Source organism: Podarcis filfolensis (genome assembly GCF_964270895.1).
Source record: "Podarcis filfolensis genome assembly, chromosome: 15".
In the NCBI taxonomy this organism is placed as follows: domain Eukaryota; kingdom Metazoa; phylum Chordata; class Lepidosauria; order Squamata; family Lacertidae; genus Podarcis; species Podarcis filfolensis.
The window spans coordinates 5,688,778-5,709,378 of NC_139618.1; the positions used below are offsets into that span (position 1 = coordinate 5,688,778).

The following is a 20,601-nucleotide window of genomic DNA, read 5'->3' on the forward strand; positions in this document are numbered from 1 at the left end:
TAACGTTCAAAAGCTCTGAACTGTTTGCAACAGCGTATTTGTAGGAATGTCAACATCTTTATGAGTCTCCCAAGGCCCTATGATTGGCTTCAGAAGGCCTGCTCTCTGTGGCATTAAAAAAGTGAGGTTGGTGACTACCAGGTTCAGTGGTGGCCAAACTTCTGTAACTCCCCTGAAAACTTGATGTGTCTCCCTTATTTCATAGTTTTAAACAAGCCCTAAAGACCTTTCCATTTTTCCACTCCTTTCTGTCTGGTCTTTCACCACAATAAAGATAGATTGATTTTTCATTTTTCCACTCCTTTGATGACCTGTTGCTAGCTTCTCTCTGTTTAAATTTGCTGCTGGTTCTAGCAATTTTTCTTATTGTGAAATTATGTCATACCCTTTATTTGCCATATCATATCAGATAAAATAAAGTAACAACTACTATGACAACCAATAATTAACAGTTTCATTAATTAATACAGTTACAAGCCATTGTATCCATAAGAATTTTCAGCTAACTAAAATTAAATCTGATTGTCTTAAAGAGAAAATAAATGTCAATTATATCGTTCAAATAATCCCCATGACTGAATAAGGTTGAACTATGTCATAAGCTTTATTCCAATACTGAATAAAGAAATACTATTTCGCAATAAATAGGTGGTTGTGCTGCTTTCCCCTCTCTCATGCCGATCAAATTCAAAAGTTTGAGCAGACCAGATATTGGACTACAACTCCCATCATCCTTGATCATTGGCCATGCTGCCTGGGGCTGATGGGAGCTGTAGTCCATCTAAGCATCTGGAGGTACCACACTGGCTATCCCTGGTCTATTCAAAATTATTAACTAGAGGGCACCACATTGGCTGCCCATGATGTAATAGGATTTCAACCTACAATAGTAGCAATAAGCCAAAAAACAATTTCAATACCATCCATTGGTTTCTCTGGAGAATTTTAAAAGGGCGCTCTTTGCAAAGGTGGCAATCTGTTCCCCAAAGGGTATGTACCATCCCAGAAGTGCCAAGGCAATCATTGCTTCATTGGACAAGCATTTTGAAATCAGGTCAGCTGAGAGAAGAGGCACCAATACACCAGCATCTTCTACACTAACCTTTTGCCATTACAGTTTGCTTGTTTGACATTCCAGTCATGTGACAGTGAGGATGGACAATTTAGGCTTCTGTTTTTCATCCCCCCCATCTTAAATCCGGTTCTCCACATTTCCATGTCAGTTAGCAAATTTTTTAAAAAATGAAAATTCATCAGCATTTTAGTGCAGACCTCTCCTAACATATACATTTCTGCATAGCAATTTTCCCTAATATAATGGACTTTTGTATGCTATTTTCACTAATATATACATTTAAATGCAACCTCTACCCTAGTACATGTTTGTTTGTTTGTTTTTTGCATGTATTACTTAACGGGTGAACTGCATTGCAAAATTCAGAGAATAGTAAATTTCAAAGGATGACATTGGTTCGGCTTGCACATTGTCTCAGAAAGTGTGAATGAGGTAGGTTTGCCTTTAAATGCAAGCTGAATCTAATTTCCCTCCCGTTCTTAGCACTGACCCACCAAACCCAATGCTCATACTTTGAAAAACTGTTGGTTTGTGGGACTTGAGAGTGCAAACGCAGCCGCATTTTATCATCTTGTTAAACACACACACTCACAAATCTGTTAGAAAAACACACGAATCCATCTTAAATGGCCTTCCTCTGACTTGACTGCAAGACAAGCAATTTCCAAGGACACCCACATTGATTCCTCCAATTGCCAAGTCAGATAAAAAGCCTCGTGGTTTCTTATGCAACTTACTTTGGCTTCGGTCTCCCCGCGGTGTAACGTGTACAAGTGATGGACGGCACTTTGCGAAGATGACCAGGGGTGGGTCAGAATTTGGAAAACATGGAAATCGTGGCCCAGCGTGTCTGTCGTAACCAGTAGCATACCTGGAAGAAAGGAAACAAGGGGAGTCAGAGACACTCAGAACAGGGGGTTAATTTTTTATGACCTGTGGTCAAAACAAATAAATACTTTTGGATCTGATCTGAACAGACACCAAGAAAGAAGTTCATAGCCTGCATTCTGTGCAAATGAAACACACTGAAATAAATTGCTTATGTTGCTTACTTACTTACTTACTTACTTACACACACACACACACACACACACACACACACACAATGGGATAATTTGCCATTGTCAGTTTCTCTCTGTTTCTCATTTTCCCCATCTTGAATTTACGTCTCCACATTTCCACATCAGTCTGCATATTTTTTAAATGAAAATTGATCGGCATTTTAATCATGCACGTTTCTGCTAATACCAACATTTTTGTGTGCAATTTTGCCCAACATACACATTTTTTCCCCAAAACAATTTCCCCCCAATACAATGCATTTTTGTACACGTTACTTGGCTGGAGAACCACACTGTGAAATTTGAGAAGTATGAATTTTGAAGCACAACTTTGTTTCATTTCAGGTAGTTTCAGAAACTGCAATTTTTATTATTATTGTCAGAAACTGCAAATTAGGTAGACTCGCCTTTAAATGTGAAGTGAGTTAAATCCCCCATCCCTACCCCCTCCTCCCGACCCTATCATCTCACTTCCATTTTACATACAGCAGTCAGAGCAATATAGAGAGGCCAGGACTAAATTTTATTCTTTGAATAAGAATCAAAGTCTCATTAAAAAAAATAATGTTTTTCATCGCTGCAATGCTGGGGGGTGGTATATGCTGATTTAACAATGCAATGAAATGCACATTTGCTTGGAAGCAAGTCCCATTATGTTCAATGGAGTTTACTCCCAAGTAAGAGTGCTTAAGATTATAGCCTGTCATCATCATCATCATCATTATTATTATTATTTATAATAATACACCCCATTCATTCGTAGATCTCAGGGCAATTCACAACATAGCAAGCCACCGATGAAATTGATTCATAGCACAGACCTCTAACCATGTCTACTGAGACATAAGTCCTATTGAATTAAATAGGGCTTACTCTCAAGTAAGAGGGATTAGGCCTGAAGCCTTAGAGCCTGAAGGTCTAACTTGTGCTTTTCTCTTTCTTCTTTTCAATGGAGTCATGGGGTCACAAGATGCACATTTCCAAGCTTCGCTTAAAGTGAGGGGTTAGGAAGGGTATGTACTGTGCAAAGTTCTAGCGTGAGATTCTCTTCCGTTAGGGATTTGGGGCATTCCATGGCAAAAAGTGAAAGCTGCAGAAGCAGAAAGCGTTATGGAAGATGTGATTTATTTGCCCAAGTTGTGTTGAGCTTCACGCCACAACCAGGCCTGCAATTAAGTCTTTTCTTTCTTTCTTTTTGCGACTGCGTTTAGTCTCCTCCAAATGCTACATAATTACTGGGCAGAGGGTAAGTGAGTTGTCAGTGACTTTTGGAACACACAAAATTGCTGTCAACTGTGCAGAAGAAAACCATTCTTACTGTTTGAATTTGGCCTCCAAAATCTTCTGGCCCTCTTTTCTCCACAGATCCGAAGAGTCCTGATTTCCTCCCCTCTCCGCTTGCAAAAACAGACGCAAGCACGCACACTCTCTCACGTGCAAGTGTGTGGCAGCCAGCCCCAGGAGTCGTGGGACCGTTTAACTGTCCGCTGTCCCAGTCTGGTCTACTATGTTGAAAGCAACCTGTCCCGAGAAGCCTAGATTTTAGCAGAGTCTGACTGGATGTGCCATAAGCGCTGGAATTTTAAGAAAAAGCTTGGAGACTGTAGTGGAACACAGCTAGACCAAAATGGGTTCCACATTTAAATAAAGGGAATTACCATTCTGCACCCAGAAAACTTGAGGTTTACAGATATTATCCATATATCTCCCTAAATTATCTAACCCTGGCACAAATTATTCAGTAAACTTGCCCAGCTTAATTTATTCTGCACAATGTAGTCCGTCATGAGGCAGAGGAGGAGACTATGCAGAGAAATAAAGGGCCATAGCTCAGTGGGAGAGCATTTGCTTTGTGTGCGTAAGATCCAAGGTTCAATCTCTGGCATCTCATGGTTGGGACGGGAGAGACCCCTGCCATAAACCCTAGAGAGCTGCTGCCAGTCAGTGTAAACAATCCAGAGATGGATGAACCATTGATTTGTGTTCCTAAGATCTCAAGAAGGACAGCACCAGCACCACTGGAATAATTCTGTCAACCTTCTCGCTTTTGTTTCAAGGCATTGCCCACACACTTTCAAAACCTCTCTGCAGCAATGAGGGCTAGAGGCTTTAAAAAAGGACATCCGATATGGTGTCCCTAGTGTCAAATTCTGCACTTTTCCTGTGCTCCTGTAGCATTTCCAAAGACCCAGGCAGAAGGAAACGTGGTGGTCTGAGGTGATCTCTCTCATATATTAAGCTCAAGCGACTTCAGCCTTTCCTAGTGAAGACCACCATGCTGACTCCACATTAATTATTTCTTGGTTGTCAAAAGACAAAGTACATCCAACCAGATGTTTGAGAGGCTTCCATCCAGATGTACCATCTGGGAAGCCTGAGTTTCCTTGGCTAATGATTCAGATTCAAGGATGCTCTCAGATATACAGCCTCAGATATACAACCTGACCCTGTGGGTGCCAGGAAAAGCCTCTTAGGGCACACCTGAGTCCACAGGGTCCATGTTGGCAACCCTTGCTATGGTTACCAAAGTGTGCTCAGGGGAGCCCTTTGCAATTTCCCACTCCATGAGAAAATCAACGATGGAGGACAAATTTCTTGGAAAGACGGGTTGTCCACACACTGCTGATCTTCCTCAGAAACGAAGTACTGTTGGGTGTTAAGGGTTGTACTGTTGACTCACAGAAAGTAAGAGCAAAGTCTGAACCAGGGGTTCCCAAACTACAGCTTCATTCAGTATGGATTTGTGATTTAAGAAGGGAGACAGCAGATTCATTGTGTCGAATATTCACATTTATTTTTAATTGCATTGTTGTTGTTTCTTTTATTTCTTGAATTGAATTTATTCCATTTACTGCAGTCGAGTTATAATACAATAAAGTGCAGTATATAAGAAATAAAAGAAGCAAGCAAAAATAGGATTTAAAAATCATACAGCATCTAGTGCAGCACGTTACAATTCCTGGAACAGGCAGAAAAAATCATTAATTGGTCTGCCAAAGTCCCTCAGCAATTTTCAAGTGGTCCATGGTGGGAAATACTGCTCTAAAGGACAGAGGTATGCCCCAGAATGCTTCCCAAGTGAGCCAGAGGGTTCTTCTACGGAAGGTAAGTCAATGAAGAATGGAGACCTTGAGGGAGAAGTCTTAAAACACCCAGCCCTACGAGATTGTATTAATGAACCTGGCACAGGCACAGGCACACATGTCATCCCTGCACTCCATGCAGGATTTTCCTTCTGAACTGCCAGGATTTGGTGGATCTGCCAATCTGGGCTTCTGCTCCTCCCCTCCCCCCTTTTCTTTTCTTTTTGGTAAGCCACAGGAAGTTTGTCAGAGCATCTCTTTCCATTTGCAAAGAGCTTCACGCTGATTTTGGCAAAGTAGACTTAAAATACTGCACCCTTTCTGCTAAGTTACCATGTCAGAAAAGCCACCCATGTCGCAAAGGGAGGTTCTTTCGGTTTTATAGATCACATCCATATGGCGGAACCTTAACTCTGACCTGAGAAAGATTCATGGAAAGTAAGCCAAGAGGCATTCCTCACAAAGTCTACTGCCCACCCCTCAAAAAAAAAACAATCAAAAAAACTTCACAGCCAGAAGAGTTTGGAACCCTCTGACTGCCCAATCAGGAGGGACGCAAGGAGAATTTATTGTTAAGATGTTAACACTGGGTGCCATGATGCCTATAATCATTGATAGTCAATTTACAAAAGTATTTTTGTTGCCCTAATTACTATCAGAAGGAGGATTCAGAGTGCAGTGACGCAACTATGGAATTTTAGATTTTGGACAATAGTCCAATGAGGACACCCAGGGTGGTTTAAAAAAACAATTGCATCTATATCCTGCCTTTTTTTTCCAAGGAGCTCAAAGTGGTGTGAATGGTTCTTGCCCTAACGCCCACAACAACCCTGTGAGGTAGGTTAGATTGGGAGGCAGTGACTGGTCACCCAGTGAGTTTTGTGGCCAAAGGGGGATTTGAACTCTGGTCTCCTAGACCTGGAACTTTAACCACTGCATCACACTGTCTCTGATTTACACACGAGCTAAGTAAACTACAGCTTAGGTCCTCAGATTGTCAGGGGCCTCTAAATAGCCCCCCCTTAATACTAAATTTAAAGTTTTACATAATTAGTTAAAAATAATAATAGTTTCTTTATATAGCTTATATAATATATAATAGCTTATAATAATAAACACACAATTCTTGAGTAATGCTATGGAGCCTCTTAAACTTGACATAGCACAGGGTCTCAGCATAACCTATTACACTCCCATTTTTTAAAGCTGGTAATGTGTATTCATTTACTTCAAAACGCGGTAAACCAATCCTACTGCATTTTTCCACCCCCTACTGATTTTGCCCTGGACTTCTGCTGTAAAGTCCTTCCCAATGCCAGAGCATGGCTATGCAGATGAAAGGACAGAGGATTTTGGAGATAGGGGATGGTTTAATTCACACTGGCTCCTACAGTGTCCAATGGGATAGAAGGAACAGGCTGCAATCTAGGAGAATGGTTGGTAAGGGGACAAAACTGGCTTCTTATCCCAAACACTGGGGTGGGAATGAGGTTCAGGAAATAACACTACATTCCCACCCCCAAAAATATGATAATGTGATGTCGGATGACGTGTGTATGGCTAACAAACACACTTGCAAAACTGCTGAAGTCAGTCATATCCTCTGCGCAATATATACACAAACTTGCAGTGAAGTCTGCTCAGGGACACACACACACTCTAATATGTTTTCCTGGAATTAGACGTAGGCAACCTTCAAATAACATATAGCCAAACCATTAAACATGTTCACTAAGGAAAACTGTAGACATCCGATTGGGGCCACCCACGTTAAAGAGCTGGCGTTCTTTAGGGTCCCCTCGTGCCACATGGTGATTCAACCAAGGTGGGGTGGAGGAAAGAGAGGGGTGGATTGCCATGGAAAATGGGCCCGCTTCACCCCCATAAAGCTAAGCCTTAATGCAAGAATGCAAAGGACTCTCAGTGAAACTGTAAAAAGGCATCACCGCACTGCCAAGAGAGGAATTCACTGAACAAGCACGTCCATCAACATTAAAAACCCGTGCCCGAGATTCACAGATTCAATGGCTGTAGCTCATACATTGCTTGCACAGGGTCCCAGGTTCAAACCCTGGCATCTTCAGCTAGGACTGGGAAAGGCTGACTGAAACCCAGGAGATCTGCTGCCAGCCATTGTCAAAAATACTAAGCTAGGTGAGCCAAGGGTCTGACTCAGCATAAGGCAGCTTTTTGGACTTCCCAGCAGCTGCCTCTTTGAGCTTTCTTGGACCACCTGGAAGGGGATGGGGAGAGAGATTGTAGCCTCCAGTGCCAACCAAAGGACCTTTGCCACACAGGTTATCAACTGAATCCTGGGCAACCAGCAACTGACCAAGGAATGTGCCACAACCAGAACTTTTAACTCGGTGCTTTCCAAGCAATTGAGTCCATTTGCACCTTCAACCGTCAGTCCTCAAATCACCGTGCTTCTTCACACAGCATAGGTAGTTAAAACTATGGAACTTGCTCTCACAGGTGGCAGTGATGTCCACTAACTTCAATGAATTTTTAAAAAGGATTAGATGAATTCATGGAGAAGGCCCTAGATGGCTAGTAGCCATGATAGCTGTGCTTTGCCTCCTGTCAGAGACAGTAATGCTTTTGAATACTAGTTGCTGGAAACTGCAGGAAGGGAGAGGGACTAGATGAGTCATTTGGTTGATCTAGTGGGCTCTTCTTATGTTCCCTTGTAGAAGATAACTGTAACTGTAACTTAATGAATGGTTCGCAACATGTTCTGAACACCTTCAACGACCAGAGGAAATTCTTCAACTATGTGAAGAAAGAGGCACAGCTGCATCTCCTATCTTGAATTCTGTGAATGGAGCAGTGACCGGTGAGTTTTCAGTCACGCTCAGATATGTGGCTCCACCAGCTGTGGAATGCTAAAAGGAGCTGCTGCTGTCCCTCTTCTGAACTGCTGGGTACACTTTCCCCAGATGAAAATATCTGAAATGAATTGGAGGCTCTCGGATAAATTACCATTGCGCCATATGGGTTCTGCCTGTTGCCTTTTCCCTGCTGTTGCTGAGAAGAGACCCCTCCCAGAGGTGCAGTTCCCAGCATCCTTAACAAATGGCAGTTACCAGGATACTTTGGAGGAAGACATGGACTGTTAAAGTGGTATAAAAGTTGCTTTAAATGCATTGTGTGCATGTAACCATAGTATTCCAAATCATCTCCCCACCCCTCCAAGAAACACACACACACAATTAAATTTTAAAAAAAATTGAAGTGGCATTCTGTGGCCTATACATATCATGCAGAGTTGCAGATCCATAAACTAAATTGACACAAGTAAATGAGCCACATGAAGTGGCATCCTTAGCAACAACCCAGCAGGCTATGCAATATCTGAGTGCCACTCTTACAAAACGTGAGGTGTGCCTCCCTGACGCAAGGGAGTCGAATGTGCTCAGCTACCTGTGATTTTAACTCGGTCCATATGGCGCACCCGAGATGCAAGTTCTGAAGGAGGATGTCTCTTCTCCTTGCCTTTTTAATGGTTTTAACAGTAATCATTTGGCTTGTTGAAAGAGTAAAGAGATGGATGGTGATATGGCAGCTGCGGGAGGAAAAGGGAGTCCTCTTTCCAAGAGAGAGATGGATGGCATCCGATCTGGCCCTTCGCCTGCCTAACAAAGGAGTCTGCTGTGTGTCACCATGTTCAAATAAGAGGCTTTCATCAAGTGAGGACCTATGTTAACTTTGGCTGCCATCCAGCGCCCTGTAAGAGTGCATAAGGACCACTTCCCAGGCTAAGGTTCCAAAACACTGCTAGGATCAGTGCAGATTCAAACCAGGAGCTTCTTGTATGAACACTGATGATCCTTGTGGAGAGTTGCCAGGTCCCAGTAGGGTTGCCAGATCCTATGGGGCTGGGGATGAACCTGGAAACCAGGGAGTGCTACTTCAAAGATCAGGTGGAGCTTAGTGAGGACAGAGGAGTGCACTACCTGAGCCAGGAGCCTTATAGAAGAACCTCATCAACAAGAGGGCAGCTAATGGCAAAGTGCTGTTGCTTTCCTCCTAGCACCCTTGAGATTTTAGCACTTTACCAAAGAGATCCTGTGAAGGAAGACTAAATCCTAAAAATTCAAGTCCTTCTTTTACAACAAAAGAAAGTATTTCTTGACACAGTTAAACCGTGGAATGCACTTCCATGAGAAGTAGAAATGGCCACCGATTTGGATGGCTTTAGAAGAGGATTAGACAAAACCATGAAGAATAAGGCTATCAATGGCTGCTAAGCACTTCAGCTAAGTTCTGTCTCTAGCGCTGGAGGCCTTTGAATACCAGTTACTGGGAACCACTAGTAGGGAGAGTTCCTGTTATGCTCAAGTCCTTATTTGGGGCAGGGGGATTCCTGTAAGCATCTGATTGGCCACTGTGGGAACAAAATGCAGACTAGATGGGCCATTAGCCTGATCCAGCGAAACTCCTCTTATGTTCACATATGCTCACCTTACCCATTACCTTCAGCCCATATGGTGAGTCTTTCATTTGAGAGCACACAGTACAGCTGCATCAGAGTGCAGAATGCATCGAGTTTTGATTCAAAATGGCGATAAGGCAGGAAAGTGTGGTGGTCCGCCAAGGCAGAGCTAACTCAAACAGTCAGCGGAAGAACCACTCTTGGCAATCAGTCAGGTCAACGCAGACTCAGCCACCTGCAGGACTGAAGCTCTCCACCACAAGAGCTGTTGATTCAAGGAGGTGAAGAGAGATATTTCTTGTAAATCCTTGCCGCATTTGATCTACGGCTCTCGCCTTGCTTCAAGAATTTGCAGTGCGCCCAAGTACATTCTTAGAAGATGATTAGCATCTTTAACCTTGTGTGTGTGTGAGTGAGAGAGAGTGCTTAATTCCATATTGTTAGTCAAAATAATAAATTGCTGAGGTTTTGGAACCTTTACCTCCTTTCGCACACATGTGTGTATATATTTCTCTTTTTATGTGCTATTTTCCATCTCTCATTACTTCTCACTGAGGAGTTTTGGTTTCCAGCTTTTGTGGCTCAACACTGAAGTTTCTCACTTTGGCTCCCAAACAGCAGAAGTACTTTGTGCAATTCCTTAATGCCTCTTTTGAAGTTCTGAATATACATGGGCAGAGGAACGTAGAACCTAACAATGTGGATTTAGCTTTCAAATAATGGGTAGGCTTTAAGGTTGGGCAAACTATTTGGCTGCTATCCAACTAAGCCATTCTCAAAGGAGACCCAGAGAAATAGACTGCAGTTAGTTGTGCCCATTGATGGGAGAGTTAGGAGGTCAACAGTATCTGGTAGTCACCATATTGGCTCCCCTGATACTAGAAGGAGGGGAGCTGCTAGGTCAGGTGCACTGTTGCCATTTTTGACACCATGTTTCGCATCATGTTGATCTAGTCTGGGCTTGGTCTACCTCTGGCCTGAGTACCAGATCTTAGAATATCCCCTGCCTGAATCCCTGGAGAGTTGCAGCTACCCATTATGATAGCTAATTCTGAGCTAGATGAAACAATGGTCTGAGACAGTGTAAAGAAGTTTCCTACTCCTACGTTCTTGAAGCTCTGGCAGTAGGGACTTGGCAGAACATCAGTCAAAGAGATGTGGTATCCTAGGATAGAAAAAAGTGTAAGAAAAGCCCTATTGGAAAGCCAAAAAGGTCAAAAGCCAAAGGCCCATGTTCTTGCAGTGGCCAACTTCACGCCTCATCTGGGAAGCCTGCAGGCAGGATGGTGCAACAATACTCATCCCATGTGCAATACCCAGAAAATAGTATTCAGAGGCATACTGCCTCCAACTGTGAAGGTAGAACATAGCCATCATGGCTAGTAACCATTGACAACCTCGTCCTCCATAAATTTTGCAATCCTCTTTGAAAACTATCCAAACTGATGGCCTCACTACCTCTTGTGGGAGTGAAGTGGGAGTGAATTCAAGAGTTTAGTTATGACCTATGTGAATATAGCTCTCATTATCCTTTTACCCAAGTCTTCTCTTAACCCAGTGCTATGTTTGAAGTATACTGTTGCATGTCACCCCAATCTCCAAGGGGTGAGATCCCAGGGTTTCCATGAGCTTACCGAGGGCTCCTTTTGAACAGTAAGGCACAGTGGAAACTATGGTGTCATTACGATTTAAAGTTTATTTACACATATATACAACGTGAGCCTACGATGGAGGGATTCACAGTGTCAACACCCCAAGAGGATCTTCCTTCTCCTATAGCCACAGGCCTAGATTCAAACATCCACTCAAAGTCAGGCTCTGCCTTTCAGACATTATCAGCTTGCTGCCTTTCTTCTCGGTGACATCACACACACACTGTTCAACTCTAAACTCTGGCTTTTGTCTTTCTCACTATCTGCAAGGTGGAGGAGGGGCGCCACACATTTGCCATCTGCCACAGAGCCCATCTCTTTTGCTCTCTTAATGGCCCATCACCTTTCTTTTGTTTTATTAATGGCCCTTCACCCAGGTGATCACCATGAGGAAGCTAGCCTGGTTTATATTTTAACACTTGCTAGGATTATAGGGATTAGAAATCTGGCACCCACAACTCATAACAATACTATACCTGTATTCACAACACACACTTCCACCATGCCTCCATCTGAAACACAAACACTCCCCAAAATATTTTTGGAGGGAATGATCATCACCCCACTAGTGGAGGAGCGGATAATCATAATCAAAAAATTTCCAGGCCTTCCTGCTTGTTTTTTAATGGGACATTTGTCCCATTTAGCAGATAACATCTGAAATGAGTTCAAATTCTTGTGTACGTGTAATAACTTGGCAAGAATTTATGAGCCGAGCAGATATTGCCATGCGGACATTTCAAAGCCATTTGTAAAAAGGGGGTGGGGGTTTGCAAGTGAAGTTCAATTAGCGATGGTTTCCCTCCTCCCTCTCAAATCCACAGAGAAGATGGAAAAATCCCATTCAGGAGGAATTAACTATCCTTCCATGCATGCAAAAGATACAAAGACCTCACACACTTGCACAGCAACAACAACCAAAGTTTGTTACAGTGAGTACTTCCATTTGCTTCAATTTACAGCTTCCTATTTGCAATGCACACTATCTGGTGAAGGATGAAATAAGGTGCATTTGCATAAAGAAAATAAAGGCTGGTTGGGGATGGGGGAGGAGAACTGAGGAGGGGATATACATAAAGGGGGGAGTTGGAGAAGGGGGCACAGATGTAGATTGTGGCTTAAGAGCTATTTCTGCAGTATCAGAAGACTAAACCAGACTCCGGGCTGGCCATAAACTAAAACCCACGCCCTGAAGCGAGGTGCCAAGCCACAAAAAGAATTTGCGTCAACTGGGAATACAAGGAAGAAGAAGAACTTCTAATTATAGGGCCTGGAAGCGGAAGCCGTGAGTGATTAGGAGTTTAGGCACTGCTGTGTGTTTACTTGGGAGCTTCCTTTCCTCGTTGCCCCCTTGATAGATGAGGTTGGCCTAAAGGGTGGGATTGAAAGTTTGCTGATGAGATGCAGAAAAAGGCTCCAGGACCCGAGCGGGGATGGCGACGGGATAACCGACGGCTTCTGCGGCCGTGTAGCAACATAAGTCTTTTCAACTAGGCGTCAGTTGGTTAGCCCAAGAAGACAAAATTAAAGGGTAGGGAATCTCAGCTGGGTACTTGCAGTTAAAGAAGAGGAAGAGACAGAGAGAGACAGAGAGAGAGAAAAGTAAAAAACATATATATAGGAAACCAAAACAGCTCAGATTTCTTAGATACATCCCTATTTATAACACCTCTCTAATTGCTGTGCTGTTGATGAAACCCAGTTAGATGCACATAGTTTTGCCACTGGTTGAGCTGCCAAGAGTAGATTTTTTTTTTTAGAAAAAGGTTCCTTTGAGTGTTGCCATCTTGGAAAGAAAACACAATCTTTCTTGTGCCTCTAAGGCCAATTGCTTCAATTCAACTGGGTCTACTCTAAGTAGAACCAATGGTACACGCAATCTATTTTAACCTTAACCTCTGTAAGGTTCAAATGTACCAATCTCATGATTCTGTCATCAACACAGCTGAATCTTTACACAGGTGACCTTAAAGTAGCTGGATTGTATTCCATGTTAGTAATACTCAGAGTAGACCTACTAAAATTAATGGGCAGGACTAACAGGTATATTATTCCAATGGGTTTACTATAAGTACAACTTAACCGGATCCAACCCCTTGCTTCCACACTGTGTACTGAGACATATGCTAGCAAGCCACGAGAGAATTGCTTGCATGCTAATGAGAAATTATTTACCTGAGTAATTAAAGTATCCCAAAAGCTCAAAGTCATGTCTGCATGATTTATTGTCCTGGCCTTGCTCCTCTTCCAATTAGCAGTATTTTGCCACATCTTTGCTATAAGGTGTGCCTGGGTCATTCAAATCACTCCTGGTGCAGAATTGCCCTTCTCAAAGGATGGCATGTCAAAAACAGTGAAACAAAACAGGGCAGGGCTACTTTGAGAGAGGGCCGTTTTTTACAAAACATGTAATTTATAGAACGCACCACCTCAAGATGTGGTGATGACCACTAGCTTAGCTCAGGATAGGCGGAAAGTAGATTGCAATCTACCAAGCAGATCTCTGGGTAAGTCACAGTAAATCTGCACAGGTGTCTGGCTCCAAATTGTTTAACAATAACGACAATACTTTTTCCCAGCTGCTGAAATGAAGAAAGCTTGGGAGGAAAACCAGGAGTGGATTTTTTGTATGTGGGAGGGCTGTGAGCTCAGTTTGGGTACTGAAAACAAAACAGGCTAGTGCCTCACTCACACAATACAGAGTTGTCTTGTGATATCAAAGCCATTGTCTAAGGCTGCAATCAAACCTACTTCGATCTCAACATTGATCTCAACAGGACTTACTTCTGAGCAGACATGGTTAGGATTGCACTTTAACTCTACACAGTGTGAATGAGGCAACAGCCCTCTCCTGCTATTGCTCCACAGGTAATGAGACTTTTTCTGTTTCTGAACCTGGAAGTTCCATAAGCTTCTGTTGAACTGCAGGGTGGTGTCTCTAATCTACACATGAGGCCCAATCAAGAATGAAAACGCTAGCAGAGAGATGAGTGATGGCTGGTGAGCCAGCCAATGGGATAAAGAAAGGTTAGCTCAAGAAGCAGCTGTTTGGAGAGAAGGAAGAAAATATAGGAGCTACTGAATCCAACAATGACACTGGGTTGGCCTTCTGAGATAATCTGACTCTCCAGGGTTATGGCATGACAGCCCAGTCTCAAACTGCCTGCAGTTTCCTCCTCCAAATGGTAAGCTTGGTGATCACTGTCAAATTTGGGCAGAAGGAGATTCCTCTTCAGTCACCACAGCACTGACACCCTCACTTGACATAAAGACCATGAAGGCTGACCCCTTCCTTACAAGAGACATAGCCTAGTGTAGAACTACTGCTTTGCACCCAGAAGGTCCTAGGTTCAAACCTCGGGCATCTCCAGGAAGGGCTGGGAAAATCTACCTTGCCTGAAAGCCTGGGGAGCTGCTGCCAGTCTGTGTAGAAAATACTGAGCATGATGGACCAAGGGAGCTCCCTATATTCATACATACACATGCACACAGACCCTTTTGGGGTTCATGGTGATTGGCTCCAACTGTGAAATCCACGTGGAAATAAAAAACAGGACTAATTTGCAATGGGGTTTCAATACAGTGGTACCTCGGGTTACATACGCTTCAGGTTACATATGCTTCAGGTTGCAGACTCCGCTAACCCAGAAATAGTATCTTGGGTTAAGTACTTTACTTCAGGATGAGAACAGAAATCGTGCTCCGGCGGCGCGGCAGCAGCAGGAGGCCCCATTAGCTAAAGTGGTGCTTCAGGTTAAGAACAGTTTCAGGTTAAGAACAGACCTCGGGAACAAATTAAGTACTTAACCCGAGGTACATTTTGGGCAAAAACCGACCTATCCCAGAACCGTGGTTCAAACAAGCCTGGACCATGCTAGTCTTTATTTTTCACAAATAGCTATGTTGCTGCCAACCTTGTGTCCCCAAATACATAAAAATGAATTTGATAAGTCACGCAAGAAGAGAATCTGTGAGGCGTTATTGAGGCTTCTCAACGATCTAACAACCCCGCCCCCAACCCCACTTACTTTGATAAATGGGAAAACACTTCTGCGGAGAAAATTCCAATTTAAACTTCTTTAACTATTAACCCAAGACCACCATCGTATTTCAATATACCACATTTAACTAACCAGAGGAATTTCAGCTCTGTTAGAGGTGCAGTCAGGCATCCACAGGGGTACACAGTTTAATCTGTTTTACTGCAGGCCTAACATTAATTTTCCCTGTTATTAATGGGTGGAAAAGCTCTCTCTGAGCCAAAGAGGGGGCTGCTGCTTAAAAATTAGACGTGTTGCCTTTCACAGCTCTCGGCCTGCAGGAGTGACGCCTGTGGAAGGGAAGATCAATTATTTACTACATTACAACGGAAAAACACGTATTTACTGGACACTAGGCTTTTGAAAGTGAACCAGATCTTCCAAGTGCATTTTAATGTCTCAGGTGCTGGACATGTCTCTGGCCGCAAAGAAAATCTAGAGGTCTAGAGGTAGAAGGCAGTGATGGTCACCAACCTAGATGGCTTTAACAAAGGATTAGACAAATTCATGGAGGAGAGAATTATTGAAGGCTACTAGCCACAATAACTATGCTCTGCCTCCATAGTCAGAGGCACTAATGCTTCTGAGTATCATTTGCTGGAAACCACAGCAGGGGGAAAGTGCTCTTGTGCTCGCATCCTGCTTGCAGGTTTGGCAAAGGCTGGGTTGAGAGGCATCACTTGTGGGATGGACCAACACAACGCCCACCACCATTCCTCTATCCGTCTTCGCAGCTTAAAGTTCTAAGATAAAGCCTGCTTCAGAGGGATTCTCTCCTCTCCTGCAACGAGGCTGTTATGCCACCAGCTTCCTTGTGGGAAGGATATCAGTCAAGATGAAGCAGCAGGTAAGAACATAAGAAGAGCCTGCTGGATCCAGCCAATGGTCTATCTAGTCCAGCATCCTGTTCTCAAAGTGGCCAAGCAGATGCATGTGGGAAAGTGCCCACCACCACCGCGGTTTCCAGAAACTGGTATTCAGAAGCATTTCTGAAGGCAGCCCTGTTCAGGGGAGTTTTAAATGTGTGACATCTTAGTGTATTTTTGGTCTTTGTTGGAAGCCGCCCAGAGTGGCTGGGGAAACCCAGCCAGATGGGCGGGGTACAAATAAATTATTATTATTATTATTATTATTATTATTATTATTATTATTATTATTATTTCAATCTTTGACTGTGGAGGCAGAGCAGAGTCATTGTGGCTAGTAGCCACTGATAGTCTTATCTTCCATGATGCCAGTTGGGTAGCCAGTCTCCACAGGAACCATCTACTACAAACTACCCCAAAGTACCCTGGTGCCTTTTAATAAGTTGACTTTTGCTGTGTGTGTGGTTTTTTTTTAATGTAGCTTAATGTTTAGCTGTATCCTGAAAGGCGGGATATAAATAATTGTAATAATAAATAAATAAAATAATATCTTTCCCATTAGCGTTGATCCTTACTCAGCCTGTGGTATTTCCTGTCTCCCTTCCTCTCCCTCTGTCTCCATATTAAGGACTTGGCTTTCAGCCTTTATTCATTCATGTGGTCAGTACACAGTTGGAATGACATCCTAACTTCCTAGTCAGGCCATGGAATCTTCTTCCTTCTTCCCATTCGCACAGAACTATTGGCCACCTCCCTGCCTCTGCCCCCAAATAATGACCTCCCCACATTTGCTCCTATTTCAGTTGCTTGCCCATTGTCATTATCTGCCCATCAGTGCCTATATCTCAGACAAGAAGGCAAAAGTGCTATGTCAAATATGCAGCTTCATGTTGGAGCCCAACTGACTCAGTTTTTCGCAGAGATTTTCAGCTGCTCTAAAAGATACCTGCCCCATCTTGGTGATTTCCCAGTACTCCTTGCTAAAAGCATTTGGTTTTTCATTTCCTCTGCTCTCATTTGCCCATGGTGACATCAAGAAGTAATCAAATATGGTTCGCTATTGACCCTTAGGGTCCCTTCCAGATTCTAGGCTGCACTGTGACATTGTTCCAATTGCTGTGTGATCCCTGGTTGGGAATCTGTATGATTGTTTCGGGAGTGAGGAAGCAACAGTAGCCAAAGGAAATGAGGTGGGGAGGTGATTGTCTGAATGATCAGTGCAAATAAGAAGTGTGGAAAATGTTTCTGCACCTTCAAAATTGCTAACTTCTACCTGGAAAACTGAACCTGGAGAATAGTCAGTACAAGATTTAATTCATTGTGAAGCTGCTAAGCGAGGGAAACCACGAGAGCAGTGCTAGTGGCAACATAGAATGTATGTTTATCTACCACTGCACTAATGTTTAACTCAAATCGTAACGTTTATAGCTCTGGGTTAAGCTTCGGCATTAAAAATTGAAAGCTGAAATATTGCTTCTGCCACTGGAAGTAATAATCATTCTACTACAACCGCTACTTCTACAGCAGACGTGCCAAAATATTACAAGAAAACTCCCCATTATACCGTCAAAATTTGTTCTGGGGTAGATGCTGATTGCATTCCCACTAGTCCTGAAGTTCCCTTGGGGGTTCCTCAGTTGGTGCCTCCCACCTCTCCTTTGCATCTAGCCAGTCCATAAATGTTACTGTGGACTCAAAACCATGGTAGCATATACTGTTTGCATTCACTTGCAGGATTTCCATGCCTCATCTCGGAGAAACATGTGAATTGTGACGATTTCTGCTAATGTTTCCATTTCTGGTGGAATGCTCCAACATCCCTTTCAGCTACTGAGCTATGCTCTCTCCATGACAGGGAACCACAGAACATGCCAGAGCTGGAGCACTGATCTCACTGCAGTGATGGCTGTCGCTTGATGATGCAAGAGGACAGCAAGGCTGTCTGCCAAAACAGCAGTCTAGGCATTGACCTTAACAGTTAGCCTAGGGAAAAAAATGTGTTACCAGTCTATTTACCTACTCTGTAAGTCAGTGCAGCATGATCAGCATCTGAAGTAAAAACCAGATTGCAAAAACCACCCTGCCTGATCACTTGCCTTACTTGCAAACAGGTAACCAACAAGACGGCTGGGGAAAGTCCTATGTATGGTGCCATCACGTGGGAAAACTGAAATGTTTGCAGATAGGATGATGGACTCAAGGGCATCCTGATCAAATTTGCAGATGACACCAAACTGGGATGGGTGGCTAACACCCCAGAGGACAGGATCACACTTCAAAACGACCTTGACAGATTAGAGAACTGGGCCAAAACAAACAAGATGAATTTTAACAGGGAGAAATGTAAAGTATTGCACTTAGGCAAAAAAAATGAGAGGCACAAATACAAGATGGGTGACACCTGGCTTGAGAGCAGTACATGTGAAAAGGATCTAGGAGTCTTGGTTGACCACAAACTTGACATGAGCCAACAGTGTGACGCGGCAGCTAAAAAAGCCAATGCAATTCTGGGCTGCATCAATAGGAGTATAGCATCTAGATCAAGGGAAGTAATAGTGCCACTGTATTCTGCTCTGGTCAGACCTCACCTGGAGTACTGTGTCCAGTTCTGGGCACCACAGTTCAAGAAGGACACTGACAAACTGGAACGTGTCCAGAGGAGGGCAACCAAAATGGTCAAAGGCCTGGAAACGATGCCTTATGAGGAACGGCTAAGGGAGCTGGGCATGTTTAGCCTGGAGAAGAGGGGGTTAAGGGGTGATATGATAGCCATGTTCAAATATATAAAAGGATGTCACATAGAGGAGGGAGAAAGGTTGTTTTCTGCTGCTCCAGAGAAGCGGACACGGAGCAATGGATCCAAACTACAAGAAAGAAGATTCCACCTAAACATTAGGAAGAACTTCCTGACAGTAAGAGCTGTTCGACAGTGGAATTTGCTGCCAAGGAGAGTGGTGGAGTCTCCTTCTTTGGAGGTCTTTAAGCAGAGGCTTGACAACCATATGTCAGGAGTGCTCTGATGGTGTTTCCTGCTTGGCAGGGGGTTGGACTCGATGGCCCTTGTGGTCTCTTCCAACTCTATGATTCTATGATTCTATGATTCTAGGAAGGGACAAAGGTTTACACATCCTTAGATTTGTGTTTGTGCTGACAGCCACAGCTGGGCACATGTTACAGGGGGGGCTTCTCAAGTGCTGCCGGCTTGTGGAAAGAACGTGGCTCAGTCGGTCGCATTTTGGTTACGGCAAATAAAAGACTGGCCTTCTGGTGACTCAGTGGAAGTAGTGCGTTGTGCCAGAAAATCTGGGCTGTTCCAAAGTTGACTCGGGATGGAAGATTTACTTTGGACACCGAGCTGTCATCTTAACACTCCGCTTGCAAGACCATGCCATGGGTCTGGCTGCCAGAAAATGAAGTGGCTGCGTTCCACTTGTTAGGAAAACTACATCCCTTTCCAGGACTCAACACCTTATTTGCCACATCTGATCAATCTTGGCTAAGGGATTCTGTTACACACACACACACACAGACACACAGACACACACACACACACACACACACACACACACACACACACACTTTGCATTAGTTCTTGGCTAAAGGGTAAACAAGCTTTTGGGGCCCGTGGACACATTTTGATTTCTGAGTACCACCCCCTCTGGTCTCTCTCCCCTGGATCAGGCCCCAGCCCCACACCAGAGAGTGAAAAAGAGAAGAGAGAGAGAGCATACACTTTGCTTTCCCAATGGAGCCATGCAATTACAGTGGTATCTTGGGTTAAGAACTTAATTTGTTCCAGAGGTCAGTTCTTAACCTGAAACTGTTCTTAACCTGAGGTACCACTTTAGCTAATGGGGCCTCCTGCTGCTGCCGTGCCGCCGGAGCACGATTTCTGTTCTCATCCTGAAGCAAAGTTCTTAACCCGAGGTACTATTTCTGGGTTAGCAGAGTCTGTAACCTGAAGCATATGTAACCCGAGGTACCACTGTAATAGAGGTTGATGCTATCAGTAGCTCCTAGTTATGATGAGTATATGCTACCTTCAGGGGAACAGCGGCAGGAGAAGGCTATGGCCCTCACATCCTGTTTGGGGGCTTCCCAGAGGCATCTGATTGGCTACTGGGAGCACGGGATGCTGGACTAAACGGATCTTTGATCTGATCCAGAAGGATCTTCTTACATAGCAGCATGACAGCACAGGAGTACATCTACCTGAACCCTTAAGTACCTTCAGTTGCAATTGTCTTACAAAGCTTGTGAATCTTAGATTATCTGTCAGAGCAAACCACAGGAATGTGTAGGGTTGGGAGGAAAAAATGTGTACATATACATTTATTTTCCCCCTCCTGGGGCCCCCTGAAACAAAATTCAAGCGTAGCCAGTTCCTCT

The 20,601-nt window shown here is 43.7% G+C and overlaps 1 protein-coding gene across 12 annotated transcripts in view; it reads right to left on the reverse strand.

The window, feature by feature from the left end:
* BCAS3 (BCAS3 microtubule associated cell migration factor) overlaps positions 1 to 20,601 on the reverse strand; it is a 451,567-nt gene that overhangs the window by 327,578 nt on the left and 103,388 nt on the right. For all 12 annotated transcript variants that reach the window (XM_083587575.1, XM_083587565.1, XM_083587567.1 and 9 more), the window contains one exon: positions 1,813 to 1,946. In XM_083587575.1, coding sequence (XP_083443701.1) covers positions 1,813 to 1,946 — 134 coding nt within the window. The remainder of the gene's footprint in view (positions 1 to 1,812; positions 1,947 to 20,601) is intronic.